We start from the raw sequence: 15,690 nt of genomic DNA, 5'->3' as shown, positions 1-15,690 counted from the left end.
ATAACTACCTTTAACCTTATTTAATATTTAATTAATTAATCAAAGATATATGTATTAATAATGAAAAGACTGCATTAAATTTTATTAAGTTTTTTTATTCATTACTATATTAATATTATAAGAACTTGTATTTGATAATTTAACTGCGCATTAATTGAAATGTAAATATTCTTTATTTATTCCTATTTGTAGAAGTTTAACATTATGCAATACCTCAATTTTATTATATTTTGTTTTGTTGTCATGGAGACGTATGTTAGATAGCTTGCACGTTTTGGAACACCACGTAAGGAGAAGGTTTATTGAAAAGAGGTTTAGAAAGAAATCACGAGAATAATTTAGGTGGGAAGAATGGATATAAAAAGGGAAGAACGCTGAAAATATATATATAGAGAGAGAGATTAGTTTAATTAAGAGAGAGAAAAAGGAGAGGATTGGCATTAGGTTGGAATTGGAGCATTCGGGAATCACAGTGCAATAATAGCGAGTCAGCAAGTCACTCAAGCAGATAATAAAGTCTACTAGTCGAGAAGCAGTTGGCTAATAAGTTGTAGAATAACAATTATAGCTACGGAAGACAGCTGAGTGACTACTAAATAGACTAGCGATATTTGAGTTGAGATTCAATTTCAGGGCCGACCTGTCAAGGACACACAGAATCTTGAAATAACGCACAGAGTTACTAGAATAGCAGAGGCTGTAAAAATTGAAGTTTACCGTTAGCTGTGTTTAGAATTGTAGTGTCTAAAGAAATAATTGAATGCTGGAAGAGTGAACAACTGTGCATATAAAACCTCAAGTTAAGGAATCATTGTGTGTTGCCTTATTTCACGAGTGATTAGTAGTACTTCATGCAAGAATGTTTGTTTATGTGTATAGTGACCGCGAATTAATTCAGTTAATGCTTTGAAGATTTATTTTAATGATATTTTAACCATAAAAAGTGTTTGTGTATAAGTTGATGAAGATAGAAGATTATCGGTAAGATTATTCCAACCATTAATATTCCTATACAGAGAAGTGTGCAAGTTTCATCCTAGAATTTCCTTATGTTACAGTAACTATTGTGAAGATTGGCTGAAGTGTAAATTTAAAAGTGTTTGCTTGTAAAGTGGTGTTACTGAGATTTTATTGTATTTAGAACTTAAGGAACTGTGAGAAGACTGTATTAGAGACAACGAATTTACCACTGTCTGAGTTTGTATGATTGAATTTATCAGAGAAGTTAAAATGTTTGTGATATCTTAATTACTGATTTGAATTTAAGTGTAAAATTTGTGATTCTAAATTAAATGTTTGTTCTTGTTTATCTAAAGTTGTATTTTGCCTGAATCTCTTTTACTGCACCATTCATAAAATATTCGAACCAAAGCGGGAGAGATAAATAAGTTAAATATACTCAGCCAGTATATATAATAACAAGATATAAGAGAAGGGTTGTTGAGAGTTGGTTTACCTTAAATACTTGAACTAATTCAGATATAAAGTGGCGCAGTCTTTAAATATAAATTTTCTTTATATTTGAATTAGAAATCAACTTACAACTTATCAGTTGTTTAAGAACATCATAGTGATTAACATGTCGGATCCAAAGTATGGATTAAGAAGAAGTAGGATCCAACAGCAGTCGACAGGATTTGAATTCACTAAAAAAAATATTGTAATATTAAGTATTAAATTTTGTAATAGTAAGGGGAATTTAAAGATAAATTAAGTGAATCAAGTGAATTGGTTGTAAACTAGAATCAGGCAAAGAAAGAAATTGTTTTAGGATTCTGAATTTTTTTTGTTTGTAAGCTGATAAAAATTAAAATGGCAGTTTCATCTAGTTCAGAGATGGAAGACAGTGAATTTTTCAGAAGTGTGAATCCCCAACAGGTAGTTCCCCAGTTTTCAGGAGAAGACTCTGATGATAAATATGAAACAAGCAGTGATGACAGCACAGTGATAAAAAACACTGACCAGGCATGCAGTCAGGAATACATATCCATACTTGAAGTAGAAAAAGCCATCAAAGGCTTGAAATGTGGAAAGGCAGCAGGAGTAGATGATATTCGACCAGAAATGCTGAAGTATGGTGGTATAAGAGTCTTACAGTGGCTGCACTGCATAGTTCAGAAAGCCTGGACAGAGGGACGAATTCCCGATGATTGGAGTAGAGCTCTCATAGTACCCATATATAAAAATGGAAATAAAACTGAATGTGAGAATTGCAGAGGTATTTCCCTAATGAGTGTTCCTGGCAAGATCTATGCAAGTATACTTGAGAAACGGTTGAGAAGAATTGTGGAAGAAAAGCTTGGTGAAGAACAAGCTGGATTCAGGCCAAATAGAGGCTGTCAGGATCAGATCTTCACTTTACGACAAATAGTCGAGAAAGCATGGGAATATAACAAAGATCTGTATTTAAGTTTTGTCGATTTGGAAAAGGCATATGACAAGGTGCCAAGAGAGAAGCTATTCAATACGCTGCAGTTATATGGTGTCAATGGGGCATTATATCAAGCAATACTTAGTCTTTATTTGAGTTGTGAGTCAGCAGTTAGAATTGAAGGAAGTACAGGAAGATGGTTTAATGTTAAATCTGGTGTGAGACAAGGATGTACATTATCCCCTCTGTTATTCATTATCTATATGGATCACATTATGAAGGAAAGTGATATTAAACATGATATCAAAATTGGAGATGTTAATGTCAGCTCTTTGCTTTATGCGGATGATGTTATACTTCTAAATAAATCCGCTACAAGTCTGCAAGATTCTCTGACTAAATTGAATAGCTGTTGTAATAGATATGGTATGAAGGTCAGCAATAAAAAGACAAAGACAATGAAAATAGGCAGAATCATTGAAAATGTCAACTGTGTTGTGAATGGAGAACCTGTGGAACAAGTAAAACATTTCAGCTACTTAGGCACAATTTTTACTGAAGATGGTAAACTAAATATAGAAATAGACAACAGAATCAGCAAAGCTGGTATCGTGGGAAGTCAATCGAATAAATTCATATGGAATAAGAAAGAAATTAGTCGGAACACTAAATTAGCTGTATACAAGACTGTGTTCAAACCAATTTTAACTTATGGATCTGAGAGCTGGGTCAGAAGTAAAACACTTGACCAAAGACTAGAGACCGCAGATATGAGAGTCCTGAGAAAGATTAGAGGCGTGAACAGATGGCATCAATGGCAATATCATATTAAAAATGAGGATATTAGGAAAGAACTTGACATTGTCAGCATCCAGGAATGCGTTAGCAGAGCTAATCTCAGATGGTATGGTCACTTAAATAGAATGGGAGAGGAAAGATTAGCAAAACAAGTGTTCTCTGCCAGGTTGGCAGGAAAACGACCGAGAGGAAGACCAAGATATAGGTGGATTGATACGGTACAAAGTGCCTTAGACGATAGAAATATAAGATCTGATAATGTTGGAGTCTTGACAAGTAACAGACTGATTTGGAGGAAAATTGTAGATAGGAAGTTAGTAATGATGTAATTTTTTCATGTAGTACTGTCATATCCTGTACACCCCTTGAGGGTACATGGCAGGAATTTGATGATGATGATGATGATGACTCTGATGATGTGTTATTATTTTTTACTTTTATTGAGAAACTCAGAGAAACAGTTGGTTGGACAGACTTTCAGTTGTTGGTATTACTTAGAAACAAACTAATTAGTAAAGCTAAAACATATTTTTTCTCATCTCCTATACTTAGAGAAACATTTGAGTACAAGAAATTTAAAGAAGCCTTACTATCTCAATTTTGTAAAAGGAGGAGTGTTGGACCAAATTTATGGAAGCTGCAGAGGATTACACAGAAGGACAAAGAAAGTGTTGTTGATTTCTACAATCGTTTACTAACTCTCTCTCTAATAGTTTGAATGTATCCAATGAAGACAAACCTCATTTGGATTGGGCAGTTTATCAACAATTTAGACAAGGTGTTAGGCAAGAACTGAGGGAGACAGCCTACAAGAAGATAACCTCACTAGAGGAATGCCTTGTAGCTGTCAAGGAAAAGATGATTGGAGACCTTTGTCCTTTATCCAATATAGGCATTGTAAACATAGTAGAAAAAACTGATTGTTCCCTAGGTTTAAATAAATCCTCAAAAGAGAATAGAAGGAAAGAAGATGAAAAGAAAATTATTAAAGAGAATTCTATTAATTATAACTGCATGTCTGAGACAAATGAGCAAACCAATAAGAAGTTATTCAAGGAAGTACAAGACTTTGTTCACCAGGGTAAAAAAGTTGCACCAGCCAATGAATAATAAGTTAGATGAAGTAATGAAAAAATTGACAGAAATAACTATAGGATTTCAAGAGAACTTTAATCCCACAGCAGATTATGTTAGCGAAGTAGTCAAACTGGAAGTCGAGAGGCAAAATAAACCAATTCTGACTAAATTGGATAGAGTGGTGGAAGCCCTGGAGAATGTTAGACAGCAAATTCCCATTGATTCTCAACCTCAGACAAGGAGAAAAATTCTCACAGATGGTGGGGATCCTCCTAAGTGTTTTAATTGCAACAAGATTGGTCACATTGCTAGGAATTGCTACTTTAATAAAAGAAACTACAGACAGCAGATGGAACTCTAGTTTTGGACATATTTCTCACTGAGCATATAATAAGTCTCAAAATTTCCCTAGATCAAGAGAATCAATGATGAGGATTACAGGATGTGTCAAAGGTCATAAATGTAACATTCTATTTGACACAGGTTGTAATGCCTCAACCATCAGTAAGCATTATTTCCTAAAATTAAGAGATAAATTATGGAAAAATGTTACCAATTTAAGGAGACCCGTGAAGATTACCACTCTCTAATTCAAACTCTACAGCATATGAGAAAGTTCGCACAAAAATTTATATACCAGACATCAACCTGTGTGTATATCAAGATCTACTTATAGTTCCTTTCTCTCCTAGCTTGAACACTCACATAATATTAGGAACAAATTTTATGGAGAAGCATCACTTCTCTTGTGACTTTTCTAGAGGTGAAATATCCCTAATGAATAGAAAAATACATGTTAAAAGAAATAAGTCTGAATGCACAGGAACAAGGCAACTGACAAGAAGATTTTGTGTACCTAATGAAGAAGACCGACCTAATAAAGCGCAATCATCTGTAGATAAACCAACTGTGAAAGATACGGATTCAAGCTCTACTATATTTGATCAGCCTGTTATTCAACTTGACACTGACTTGACATCAAAACTTCAAGTGTCTGATTCTGAGCAAGAAATTTGTGCTGAGAATCAAATGCCAATTAAAATTAATTTTACTAAGATATCAGCTTTACATATCAGAACTGATAATATAAGAAGAGGAAAGAATTACAAGGGTTTGTGTGATCGCAGAAGGAAGACTAAAAGAATGGATTACCAAGATGGAAGACAACTTAGATTGGATATTAGTGACAAAAAACAGAGCTTCTACCCTGAAAGAAGATCACCACATTATAGGCTTAGAAAACAATTGTTTCCTTATTTTAAGAGCAGCAAAGATACAAGAGCAAGTACAGAAAGAAATAAATGTATAAAACATGAATGCAAATTAGACTTGATTGAAACTAGGAATTGTTTAAGAGTTCAAAAAGGAAATGAGCAGTCGGATTCCTCTATCAAAGGACCTAGTATGAAAAATTTTTCAAAGGAAGAGTAAGCCTTTGTTGGATTCAATTTTTTATATAGAGATTGGAGTAATTATTATTTGTTTCAGAATCCAACATGATCTTCCATCACATAGGCTAGACTTGTAAATATTATTTAACGTAATTCACTTGTTTATAATTTAATATTCATATAACTACCTTTAACCTTATTTAATATTTAATTAATTAGTCCAAGATATCATCATCATCATATTCCTGCCATGTACCCTTAAGGGGCGTACAGGATATGACAGTACTACATGAAAAAATTACATCATTACTAACTTCCTATCTACAATTTTCCTCCAAATCAGTCTGTTACTTGTCAAGACTCCAACATTATCAGATCTTATATTTCTATCATCTAAGGCACTTTGTACCATATCAATCCACCTGTATCTTGGTCTTCCTCTGGGTCGTTTTTGCTAATCTTTCCTCTCCCATTCTATTTAAATGACCATACCACCTGAGATTAGCTCTGCTAACGCATTCCTGGATGCTGACAATGCCAAGTTCTTTCCTAATATCCTCATTTTTAATATGATATTGCCATTGATGCCATCTGTTCATGTCTCGAATCTTTCTCAGGACTCTCATATCTGCGGTCTCTAGTCTTTGGTCAAATGTTTTACTTCTGACCCAGCTCTCAGATCCATAAGTTAAAACTGGTTTGTACACTGTCTTGTATACAGCTAATTTCTCTCTTACTCCATATGAATTTATTCAATTGACTTACACCATACCAGCTTTGCTGATTCTGTTGTCTATTTCTATATTTAATTTACCATCTTCAGTAAAAATCGTGCCTAAGTAGCTGAAATGTTTTACTTGTCCCACAGGTTCTCCATTCACAATACAGTTGACATTTTCAATAATTCTGCCTATTTTCATTGTCTTTGTCTTTTTATTGCTGACCTTCATACCATATCTATTACAACAGTTATTCAATTTAGTCAGAGAATCTTGCAGACTTGTAGCGGATTTATTTAGAAGTATAACATCATCCGCATAAAGCAAAGAGCTGACATTAACATCTCCAATTTTGATGTCATGTTTAATACCACTTTCCTTCATAATGTGATCCATATAGATAATGAATAACAGAGGGGATAATGTACATCCTTGTCTCACACCAGATTTAACATTAAACCATCTTCCTGTACTTCCTTCAATTCTAACTGCTGACTTCCAACTCAAAGACTAAGTATTGCTTGATATAATGCCCCATTGACACCATATAACTGCAGCGTATTGAATAGCTTCTCTCTTGGCACCTTGTCATATGTTTTTTCAAAATCGACAAAACTTAAATACAGATCTTTGTTATATTCCCAGGCTTTCTCGACTATTTGTTGTAAAGTGAAGATCTGATCCTGACAGCCTCTATTTGGCCTGAATCCAGCTTGTTCTTCACCAAGCATTTCTTCTACAATTCTTCTCAACCATTTCTCAAGTATACTCGCATAGATCTTGCCAGGAACACTCAGTAAGGAAATACCTCTGTAATTCTCACATTCAGTTTTATTTCCCTTTTTATATATGGGTACTATGAGAGCTCTACTCCAATCATTGGGAATTCGTCCCTCTGTCCAGGCTTTCTGAACTATGCAGTGCAGCCACTGTGAGACTCTTATACCACCATACTTCAGCATTTCTGGTCGAATATCATCTACTCCTGCTGCCTTTCCACATTTCAAGCCTTTGATGGCTTTTTCTACTTCAAGTATGGATATGTATTCCTGACTGCATGCCTGGTCAGTGTTTTTTTATCACTGTGCTGTCATCACTGCTTGTTTCATTTAGCAGTTTTTCAAAGTAATTACTCCATACTTCAAGGATATCTTTTTCTCCTGTTTTCATGTCACCTTTATCATCTCTAACTCCTTTTACAGTACTCTTTCCTCAATTTCTATGCTTCTTCAACAACCTCCAGAATATTTTGCCACCTTCTTGATATTTATTTTCTATATTCTTGCCAAAATCCTCCCATGACTTTTGTTTTGCTAGTTTTACACACTGTTTAGCTTTCTTACATTTGTCTCTGTATTCTGTAAGAGTAAAAGCTGACTTATTTGCCAGGAACTTTTGATATGCTTTCTTCTTTTCCTTCACTGCCTCTTTAACTTCCTGTGTCCACCAGGGAGTTCTGATTTTTTTTATCCTTGCACACAACCTCACCACATGCCTCTCTGGCAGAATTAATCAATGTTTTCTTCAGAGTTTGCCACTGAATCTCCAAGGTTTGATTCCTGTTCTCAAACTCTTTCATTTTTTTTTTTCAATAATATTTCTGTATTTTAGTCTACAGTTCACATCTGAGAGCTGCTCAACTTTTATTAGCTTTAAAACTTTCTTACATGTTATTCTTTTCAATATGAAATTCAATTTTATTCTGCTCAAGACTAAATAGTGATCACTTCCAATTTCAAATCCTCTTTACACTCTGGTGTCCGTCACCAGGGAGAAAACATTACTATCAACAATAACATAGTCAATGAGACTTTTCTTATTCCTAGCCTCTTCTCTCTATGTGAATTTGTGCACATTTTTATGTTGGAACATGGTGTTAGTAATAACCAGTCCATGTCCTGAGCAGAAATCCAACAGATATTTGCCATTATTATTAGCTTTGCTCTTTTCAACAAATTTTCCCAAAATATTTTTGTATGTCTCACAATCATTTCCTACTCTGCTATTTAGATCCCCAACAAGGACCAAGTTTTCCTTTTTCATTGTGTCAGTTGCTTTTTCTAAAGCATCAAAAAATTCCTCCCCTTCTACCTTAGAACCTTCTGTGGGACCATAGGCACAAATAAGTCTCATTGTCCAGTTCCCCATTCTCATATTTGCCCACATTACTCTACTTGAGACTGATTGCCATTCAAGAAGATTAGCCTCGTATTTTGTGTTGAATACTATGGCTACTCCTTTTCCTTGATTGTCATTGCCTGAATATAACATTTTGTATTTATTGCTCAGAACGATCTCACCAGTTTTGGTCTTTTTTGTTTCAGTCACCCCTATTATGTCGATCTGGTACTTATCTAATTCCTCAGGCCAGCTCCATTTCTTTACCATTCAGGCTTCTTACGTTGATAGTACCGATCTTTAACTCTGGTGATGTTGAGTTGGGGTTTGTTTTCAGATTTGTTCCAGTAGCTGACTTTTCGCTGTTCACCCTGGTTCCCTGGGAAAACAACGGGGGCCTTGTTTAACCGGGCGATGCCCCAGCCGGCATGAAAGTTTGTCATGTTGTACCATCATTTTTTTATTTTGGTTTAACCAATAAGAATACAATTTGGTTGGCTAAATCCCAAATTGCCAGCCCATCCTCGTTCGTTCAGTATCAAAGTAGATACCCAACAGGGTGCACCACGAGAAGGTGAGGATTGGACATTAGGTCAGAAGCCCTGGTCGGTTCTCCGCATTCCTTTAAAGGCTATGTGGAGGTCTCCTCTCAGTTATACAGCTTTGACCCTTAAGCACCCCGTAATCAAAGATATATGTATTAATAATGAAAAGACTGTATTAAATATTATTAAGCTATTTTATTCATTACTATATTAATATTATAAGAACTTGTATTTGATAATTTAACTGCGCATTAATTGAAATGTAAATATTCTTTATTTATTCCTATTTGTAGAAGTTTAACATTATGCAATACCTCAATTTTATTATATTTTGTTTGGTTGTCATGGAGACGTATGTTAGATAGCTTGCACGTTTTGGAACACCACGTAAGGAGAAGGTTTACTGAAAAGAGTTTTAGAAAGAAATCAAGAGAATAATTTAAGCAGGAAGAATGGATATAAAAAGGGAAGAATGCTGAAAAAATATATATAGAGAGAGATTAATTTAATTATGAGAGAGAAAAAGGAGAGAATTGGCATTAGGTTGGAATCAGAGCATTCGGGAATCACAGTGCGATAATAGCGAGTCGGCAAGTCACTCAAGCAGCTAATAAGGTCTACTAGTCGAGAAGCAGTTAGCTAATAAGTTGTAGAATAACAATTATAGCTACGGAAGACAGCTGAGTGACTACTAAATAGACTAGCGATATTTGAGTTGAGATTCAATTTCAGGGCCGACCTGTCAAGGACACACAGAATCTTTAAATAAAGCACAGAGTTACTAGAATAGCAGAGGCTGTAAAAATTGAAGTTTACCGTTAGCTGTGTTTAGAATTGTAATGTCTAAAGAAATAATTGAATGCCGGAAGAGTGAACAACTGCGCATATAAAACCTCAAGTTAAGGAATCATTGTATGTGTTGCCTTATTTCACGAGTGATTAGTAGTACTTCATGCAAGAACGTTTGTTTATGTGTATAGTGACCGCGAATTAATTCAGTTAATGTTTGAAGATTTATTTTAATGAGTGCCGATTATTGTTAAAAGTGTTTGTGTATAAGTTGAAGATAGAAGATTATCGGTAAGATTATTCCAACCATTAATATTCCTATACAGAGAAGTGTGTGAGTTTCATCCTAGAATTTCCTTATGTTAACAGTAACTCTTGTGAAGATTAGCTGAAGTGTAAATTTAAAAGTGTTTGCTTGTAAAGTGGTGTTACTGAGATTTTATTGTATTTGGAACTTAAGGAACTGTGAGAAGACTGTATTAGAGACAACGAATTTACCATTGTCTGAGTTTGTATGATTGAATTTATCAGAGAAGTTAAAATGTTTGTGATATCTTAATTACTGATTTGAATTTAAGTGTAAAATTTGTGATTCTAAATTAAATATTTGTTCTTGTTTATCTAAAGTTGTATTTTGCCTGAATCTCTTTTACTGCACCATTCATAAAATATTCGAACCAAAGCGGGAGAGATAAATAAGTTAAATATACTCAGCCAGTATATATAATAACAACATAGAAGGGTTGTTGAGAGTTGGTTTACCTTCAATTCTTGAACTAATTCAGATATAAAGTGGTGCAGTCTTTAAATATAAATTTTCTTTATATTTGAATTAGAAATCAACTTACAACTTATCAATTGTTTATGAACATCATAGTGAGTAACATGTCAGATCCAAAGTGTGGATTAAGAAGAAGTAGGATCCAACAACAGGTATCTCTTAAAGAACAAGTAGTTCTTGATACAGTCTGATCAATGCCTTGTAAAGTGTAAGCATATATAACTTCTTTATTCTGCATTACAGTGATCTGATGTCTTAACCACATAAGCAAAGTGACTTCTAAGCATTAGCTCAATGTCAACCATAGCTTCAACATACTCTGGCCTTATCAACCACCTCATATTTTGTTTTTTAATATTTCAATCATATTAATCTACTGATTATGATACTAATTATAATAATTATATAAAAATCAAACGAAATAACTATAGAGAAGGTAATTCTGCTCTTTTAATGTCCTACACACAGTTACTTCAATTCTTATTTGCAAAAGAACATCTAGCAGAAGGAACTATTGCATCTTCCAAACTATGCAATTCACTTATATTAACCATACAAGTAAATTATAGCTAAAGAAATATGATTCAATGATTCTAATTAATTCTAATATATCTAAATATGATATAGATAACACATTAACCATAAAACTGCATGGTAATGTTCAAGAATATGGACTACACTTCTCTGCTATAAGCTAGCCTATATTTATTTAACCATGAAGAGCCAACCATAGTTTACAGTCAACAACACAGCCTTGTGCTTTTGCCTCCCCACTGCCACACATACCTCGATCCAACTCGGACACTATACACCTAATTTTTATTAATTGTAGTGACTCCTCATTTATGTAAATGGTATTTATAATACATGGATGGAAAAAACCTTGAGGAACACTGATGTAGCTCTCCAGAATTCGAACAAATTGTGTGTAGAAAAATGAACATCTACTAGTTCAGCATTGCTAAATGTAAAATAATAAAAAAAAAATTCTTTTATTACCTAAGATTTTCAACTTTAGAAGGTGAAGATGTGTATTCGGCTTGCAGGAAGGTATACAGAAGATATAAATGAACTAAAGTTGACTGTAAGGAAGTTGAAGGCAACACAACTGATTATGGCATAATGAGAAAGCCACTGACATACACAAAGAGATTATTTGTCCTAATATGTATAGATATTCACTTGATTGTCGAGGTAAATGAGATTCTGGAAAGAGTCAAAAAAAAGATGCAGTGTTAATTCTCTAGAATATAGGATATGAGATAAGAGAGAATTAACCTGAGGAGCCTGGTAGATAGGGAGAGATGTTTATACCAGATTAATACAGGATATTAATAGAGTGAAGAATGAAATAAAGGATCACCCAGAAAGTTGTATAAAGGAATATATGTTAGAGAATGAGGAACAGTTTTGATCAGGGAGTAGCAGGTGGGAGTGCATTGCTGATGAATGTGGTAAGTGTAGAAACAAAAATAATGTGCGTAGAATGAAATTACATTCCTGATAAATTTTCCAAGAAATTAATTTTTACTCAAAGCCAGTTTATCTCTTAAGTTTATATTAAAGAAAAATTATTTTACCATTCACATAATCAGTAAATAAATCTAGAAAGATTAAAAATTTTCCTTTAAAAAAGAACTTTAGAAGTACTTAAACAAGAAATGAAAACTAGCAGTTTATCTTTGAGAATAGGGGTAATTCATTCTGGTGTAAAACATGAGATAAAACAATCTAAAATGTAAATAATTGTACATAATGCATTCACTGGACTTTCATTTGAGGATATAATGTATAAAATAAGTCAGGGAAAAAAAACTTAGTTAAAAAAAAAAAAAAAAAAACGGAAAGGTTATGAATTATTTCATTAGTTCGGTTGAAAAAGCTGAAGTATTTTGATGATTAAGTATAATTTAATTTTTTTAAAAAATATTCAGCATTAATTTTTCAGCTTTATTACTTGGTTTGACTGAAGACTTACCTAAGCAGCATATTTACACACACCTACATATACACACTTTTTTTTTTTTTTTGTCCATAAGAAAAAAACACAAGAGACTATTAAACCTACACAATCAGACTTCATTAGAAAACTCAATACAACTAAAATATTGTAATAATCATAACTAAAATAACTTAATTCTGTTTAAATTAAAAAAAAAAATGTTTGGGAGTGTTTTTGATAAGGTTACTGTTCAAAGTTTATTCAATATATTTCATTTATATATTGGCTATAAAGGGCTGTTTACACTTAAGAATGTAAATACCTGAACTATATGTGGAATTGCCTCTAATAGATCAATTAATTTAGTGAAGCCATAATCAGCAACTCTACACTGACGTCCAAAATGATGATGATAAGTAGGAATAAATTTATTGAAAGGAATTGAGCAGCGTGGTTGGCTTTTAAGAAGATCAAATATTTCTCGACTAAATAATGATAACTGACCTACTAAAGCTGGACTAATGCTGCGACTACCTGAAATAAAAAATAAATAACAGAGTAATAAGTCATGTATGTAGGTGACAAATATCACTGAGTCTTGTTCTTTTCTACACATTTTTTTTTTTTTGTTTATGAGTTGGAGCAAATTAAAAAAGTTCTAGTGACTTTGGAAATGAAAGTAAGCAGTTACGTGAAACTGAAATTGCAGAAAGGAAGATGTTAAAATATAAGAAACATTTCTGCTTATTACGGTCATTACTTATGGTACAAGTAACAAATGCTATGGATCGATATTTTATATAACTGATATTAAAATAACAAATTTTCTCATATGATTGTTATAAGTAAAAAATTGTTTTTCTGATTATCAGAAAAGTGAATATAATATATCTGAATGTAGATGACATTATGAAATTGAAATGATCATTATTAGATTATTATTATATTTGACATTAGATTTCCTGTTAGGAGTATCAGTAAATGTCCATTTACCTGCCCTTTTTTTTTTTTTTTTTTTATTGAGGTCACTGATGACTCATTACCAAATGAAACACTACTCTGCTTATTGAAAATACAATTTCCATGTCAGATCTTCAGAGAAAGAGCTCTGGTTTCTCCGTTTTCTCATAGTTCTCTCAAACAACATTATTAGATTATTATTTTGACATTAGATTTCCTGTTAGGAGTATCAGTAAATGTCCATTTACCTGCCTTTTATTTTTTTTTTGAGGTCACTGATGACTCATTGCCAAATGAAACACTACTCTGCTTATTGAAAATACAATTTCCATGTCAGATCTTCAGAGAAAGAGCTCTGGTTTCTCCGTTTTCTCATCCTTTTCTCAAACAGTGTACATGGCATCTTTTGAAGCCTCCTGTGACAATCAGGAGGCTTCTCAACTAGCTAGAAAATAATAATCCTATTGCGACTTACTTTGCTAGATCATATATGGCAGGTGGGTGCAAGTATAGCCAAATATGTGGCACTCTAAAGGTGATGCACAGAGGACTGAAATACATTTGCAGATATATTTTTGAGCCTTAATTTGCCATTTCACAATCTACTCTTATTTAACCTAATAACCATGAAATACAATATAGAAGAATACAGTTTCTGGCAGATCAACACTATCTTCCATAGAAACAATACCCTAAAACAATTCAACAAAACAAAAAAATAAACAAATGAACTAAAAATAACACACACAGGCACATGCGCGCATACACACATTAAAAACTGTTCTCTCATGCATCGATTTTCAGCAAATTGTATTTCAATTATCAACATAAACAATGTGCACACACCACTAAGTTGTTTATACCTCAACTGACCTCCATAATATGGGAATTATATGACTTCTGCATTACTTCAACCTTGGCTTCTCTTCTGGGTCTGGTTTCCACTGATGAGACTTCAATAAAAGATGAAAGCAGTCTGGATAGTGGCCCATCCCATAATGCATAGCATTATACACACCCAAAAGGATGTGTGCTTGACATTACGTGATACTAAGGCAATTAATGTGACATCATTAGCTTCTATCTACAAGGGGCCTAGTTGTGAAGGTACTTCATGTGCAAACTTTGTTTGGTTACACTTGGAAAAAGGATAAAACAAGAATATAATTTCTTAGCATTTTTAGTTTATTTTAATTTAACTGCTCAACTACCATCCACCTCAGTTATCCTAAACTGCACTATACCTTAAAATATTCCTTCTTTTACAATGTGCATTCAATAGAACTGACATCCAATGTTAGAGATTCCCTAAAACACTTATTTTCTGATCTGCTCTGGCTGTAAAGTAACCGGCCCCATGCAATGTATTTTCATTCATACTTGTCATCTTTTATTGTAAATGATTCTCTACAAAATCCTATCAATATTGCTGCTCATGACAGTACACTCAGTTTATATTCTTCATCTGACAAATCTTTATAGCAACACAATTATTCCAAGCTATTTTGTTTAGCATTATGCAATCTACTCTTATTTCTCAGAAGAAAGATTGCACATCTTCAAATTATTTTTGTCTGGCTGAGACCTCTAGCCTCTCTTGCACATCCAATACAACGTATGTAATGTATTTTCATTCATACTTGTCATCCTTTATGTAAATGATTCTCTACAAATCCTATCAATATTGCTGCTCATGACAGTACACTCAATTTATATTCTTCGTCTGACAAATCTTTATAGCAACACAATTATTCCAAGCTATTTTGTTTAGCATTATGCAATCCATTCTTATTTCTCAGAAGAAAGATTGCATATCTTCAAATTATTTTTGTCTGACTGAGACCTCTAGCCTCTCTTGCACATCCAATGTTAAAGAAAGCATGAAAAACATATCCACAGAGCTTCTCCAGTTTCCAAAAAGCCAGGTGATTTCTAATCAAATCATCAGTGTTCTATATAGTATACTGTTAACTACACAAATCCCAAATCCATCTAATCTTAGAATATCATTCTTCTTTGGGATGATGCATAAAAACCACTTTAAAATCTTGATGCTATTCAGAAGAGGGCAACACAGATGATGCCCCATCTCTCACCAGATTCACTCTAAGCATTTTGTCCTAAATTATCTTATGTATATCCACACAGTCTTTCTGTGGATATGATGACAAGCTAGTTTAAGGCTATATAATAATGAAA

At 33.4% G+C, this 15,690-nt stretch overlaps 1 protein-coding gene across 3 annotated transcripts in view; it reads right to left on the bottom strand.

The window, feature by feature from the left end:
* Nucleotides 1-15,690, bottom strand: part of Marf1 (meiosis regulator and mRNA stability factor 1-like protein) — a 655,603-nt gene that overhangs the window by 224,297 nt on the left and 415,616 nt on the right. For all 3 annotated transcript variants that reach the window (XM_090397518.1, XM_090397519.1, XM_090397520.1), the window contains one exon: nt 12,854-13,065. In XM_090397518.1, coding sequence (XP_090253644.1) covers nt 12,854-13,065 — 212 coding nt within the window. The remainder of the gene's footprint in view (nt 1-12,853; nt 13,066-15,690) is intronic.

The sequence above is a fragment of the Typopeltis vanoorti genome, chromosome 9, assembly GCF_054136105.1.
Source record: "Typopeltis vanoorti isolate ZY-2024b chromosome 9, IOZ_Tvanoo_1.0, whole genome shotgun sequence".
In the NCBI taxonomy this organism is placed as follows: domain Eukaryota; kingdom Metazoa; phylum Arthropoda; class Arachnida; order Uropygi; family Thelyphonidae; genus Typopeltis; species Typopeltis vanoorti.
The sequence above is the reverse complement of the archived record's forward strand: the minus strand, read 5'-3'. Positions and strand labels throughout refer to the sequence as shown.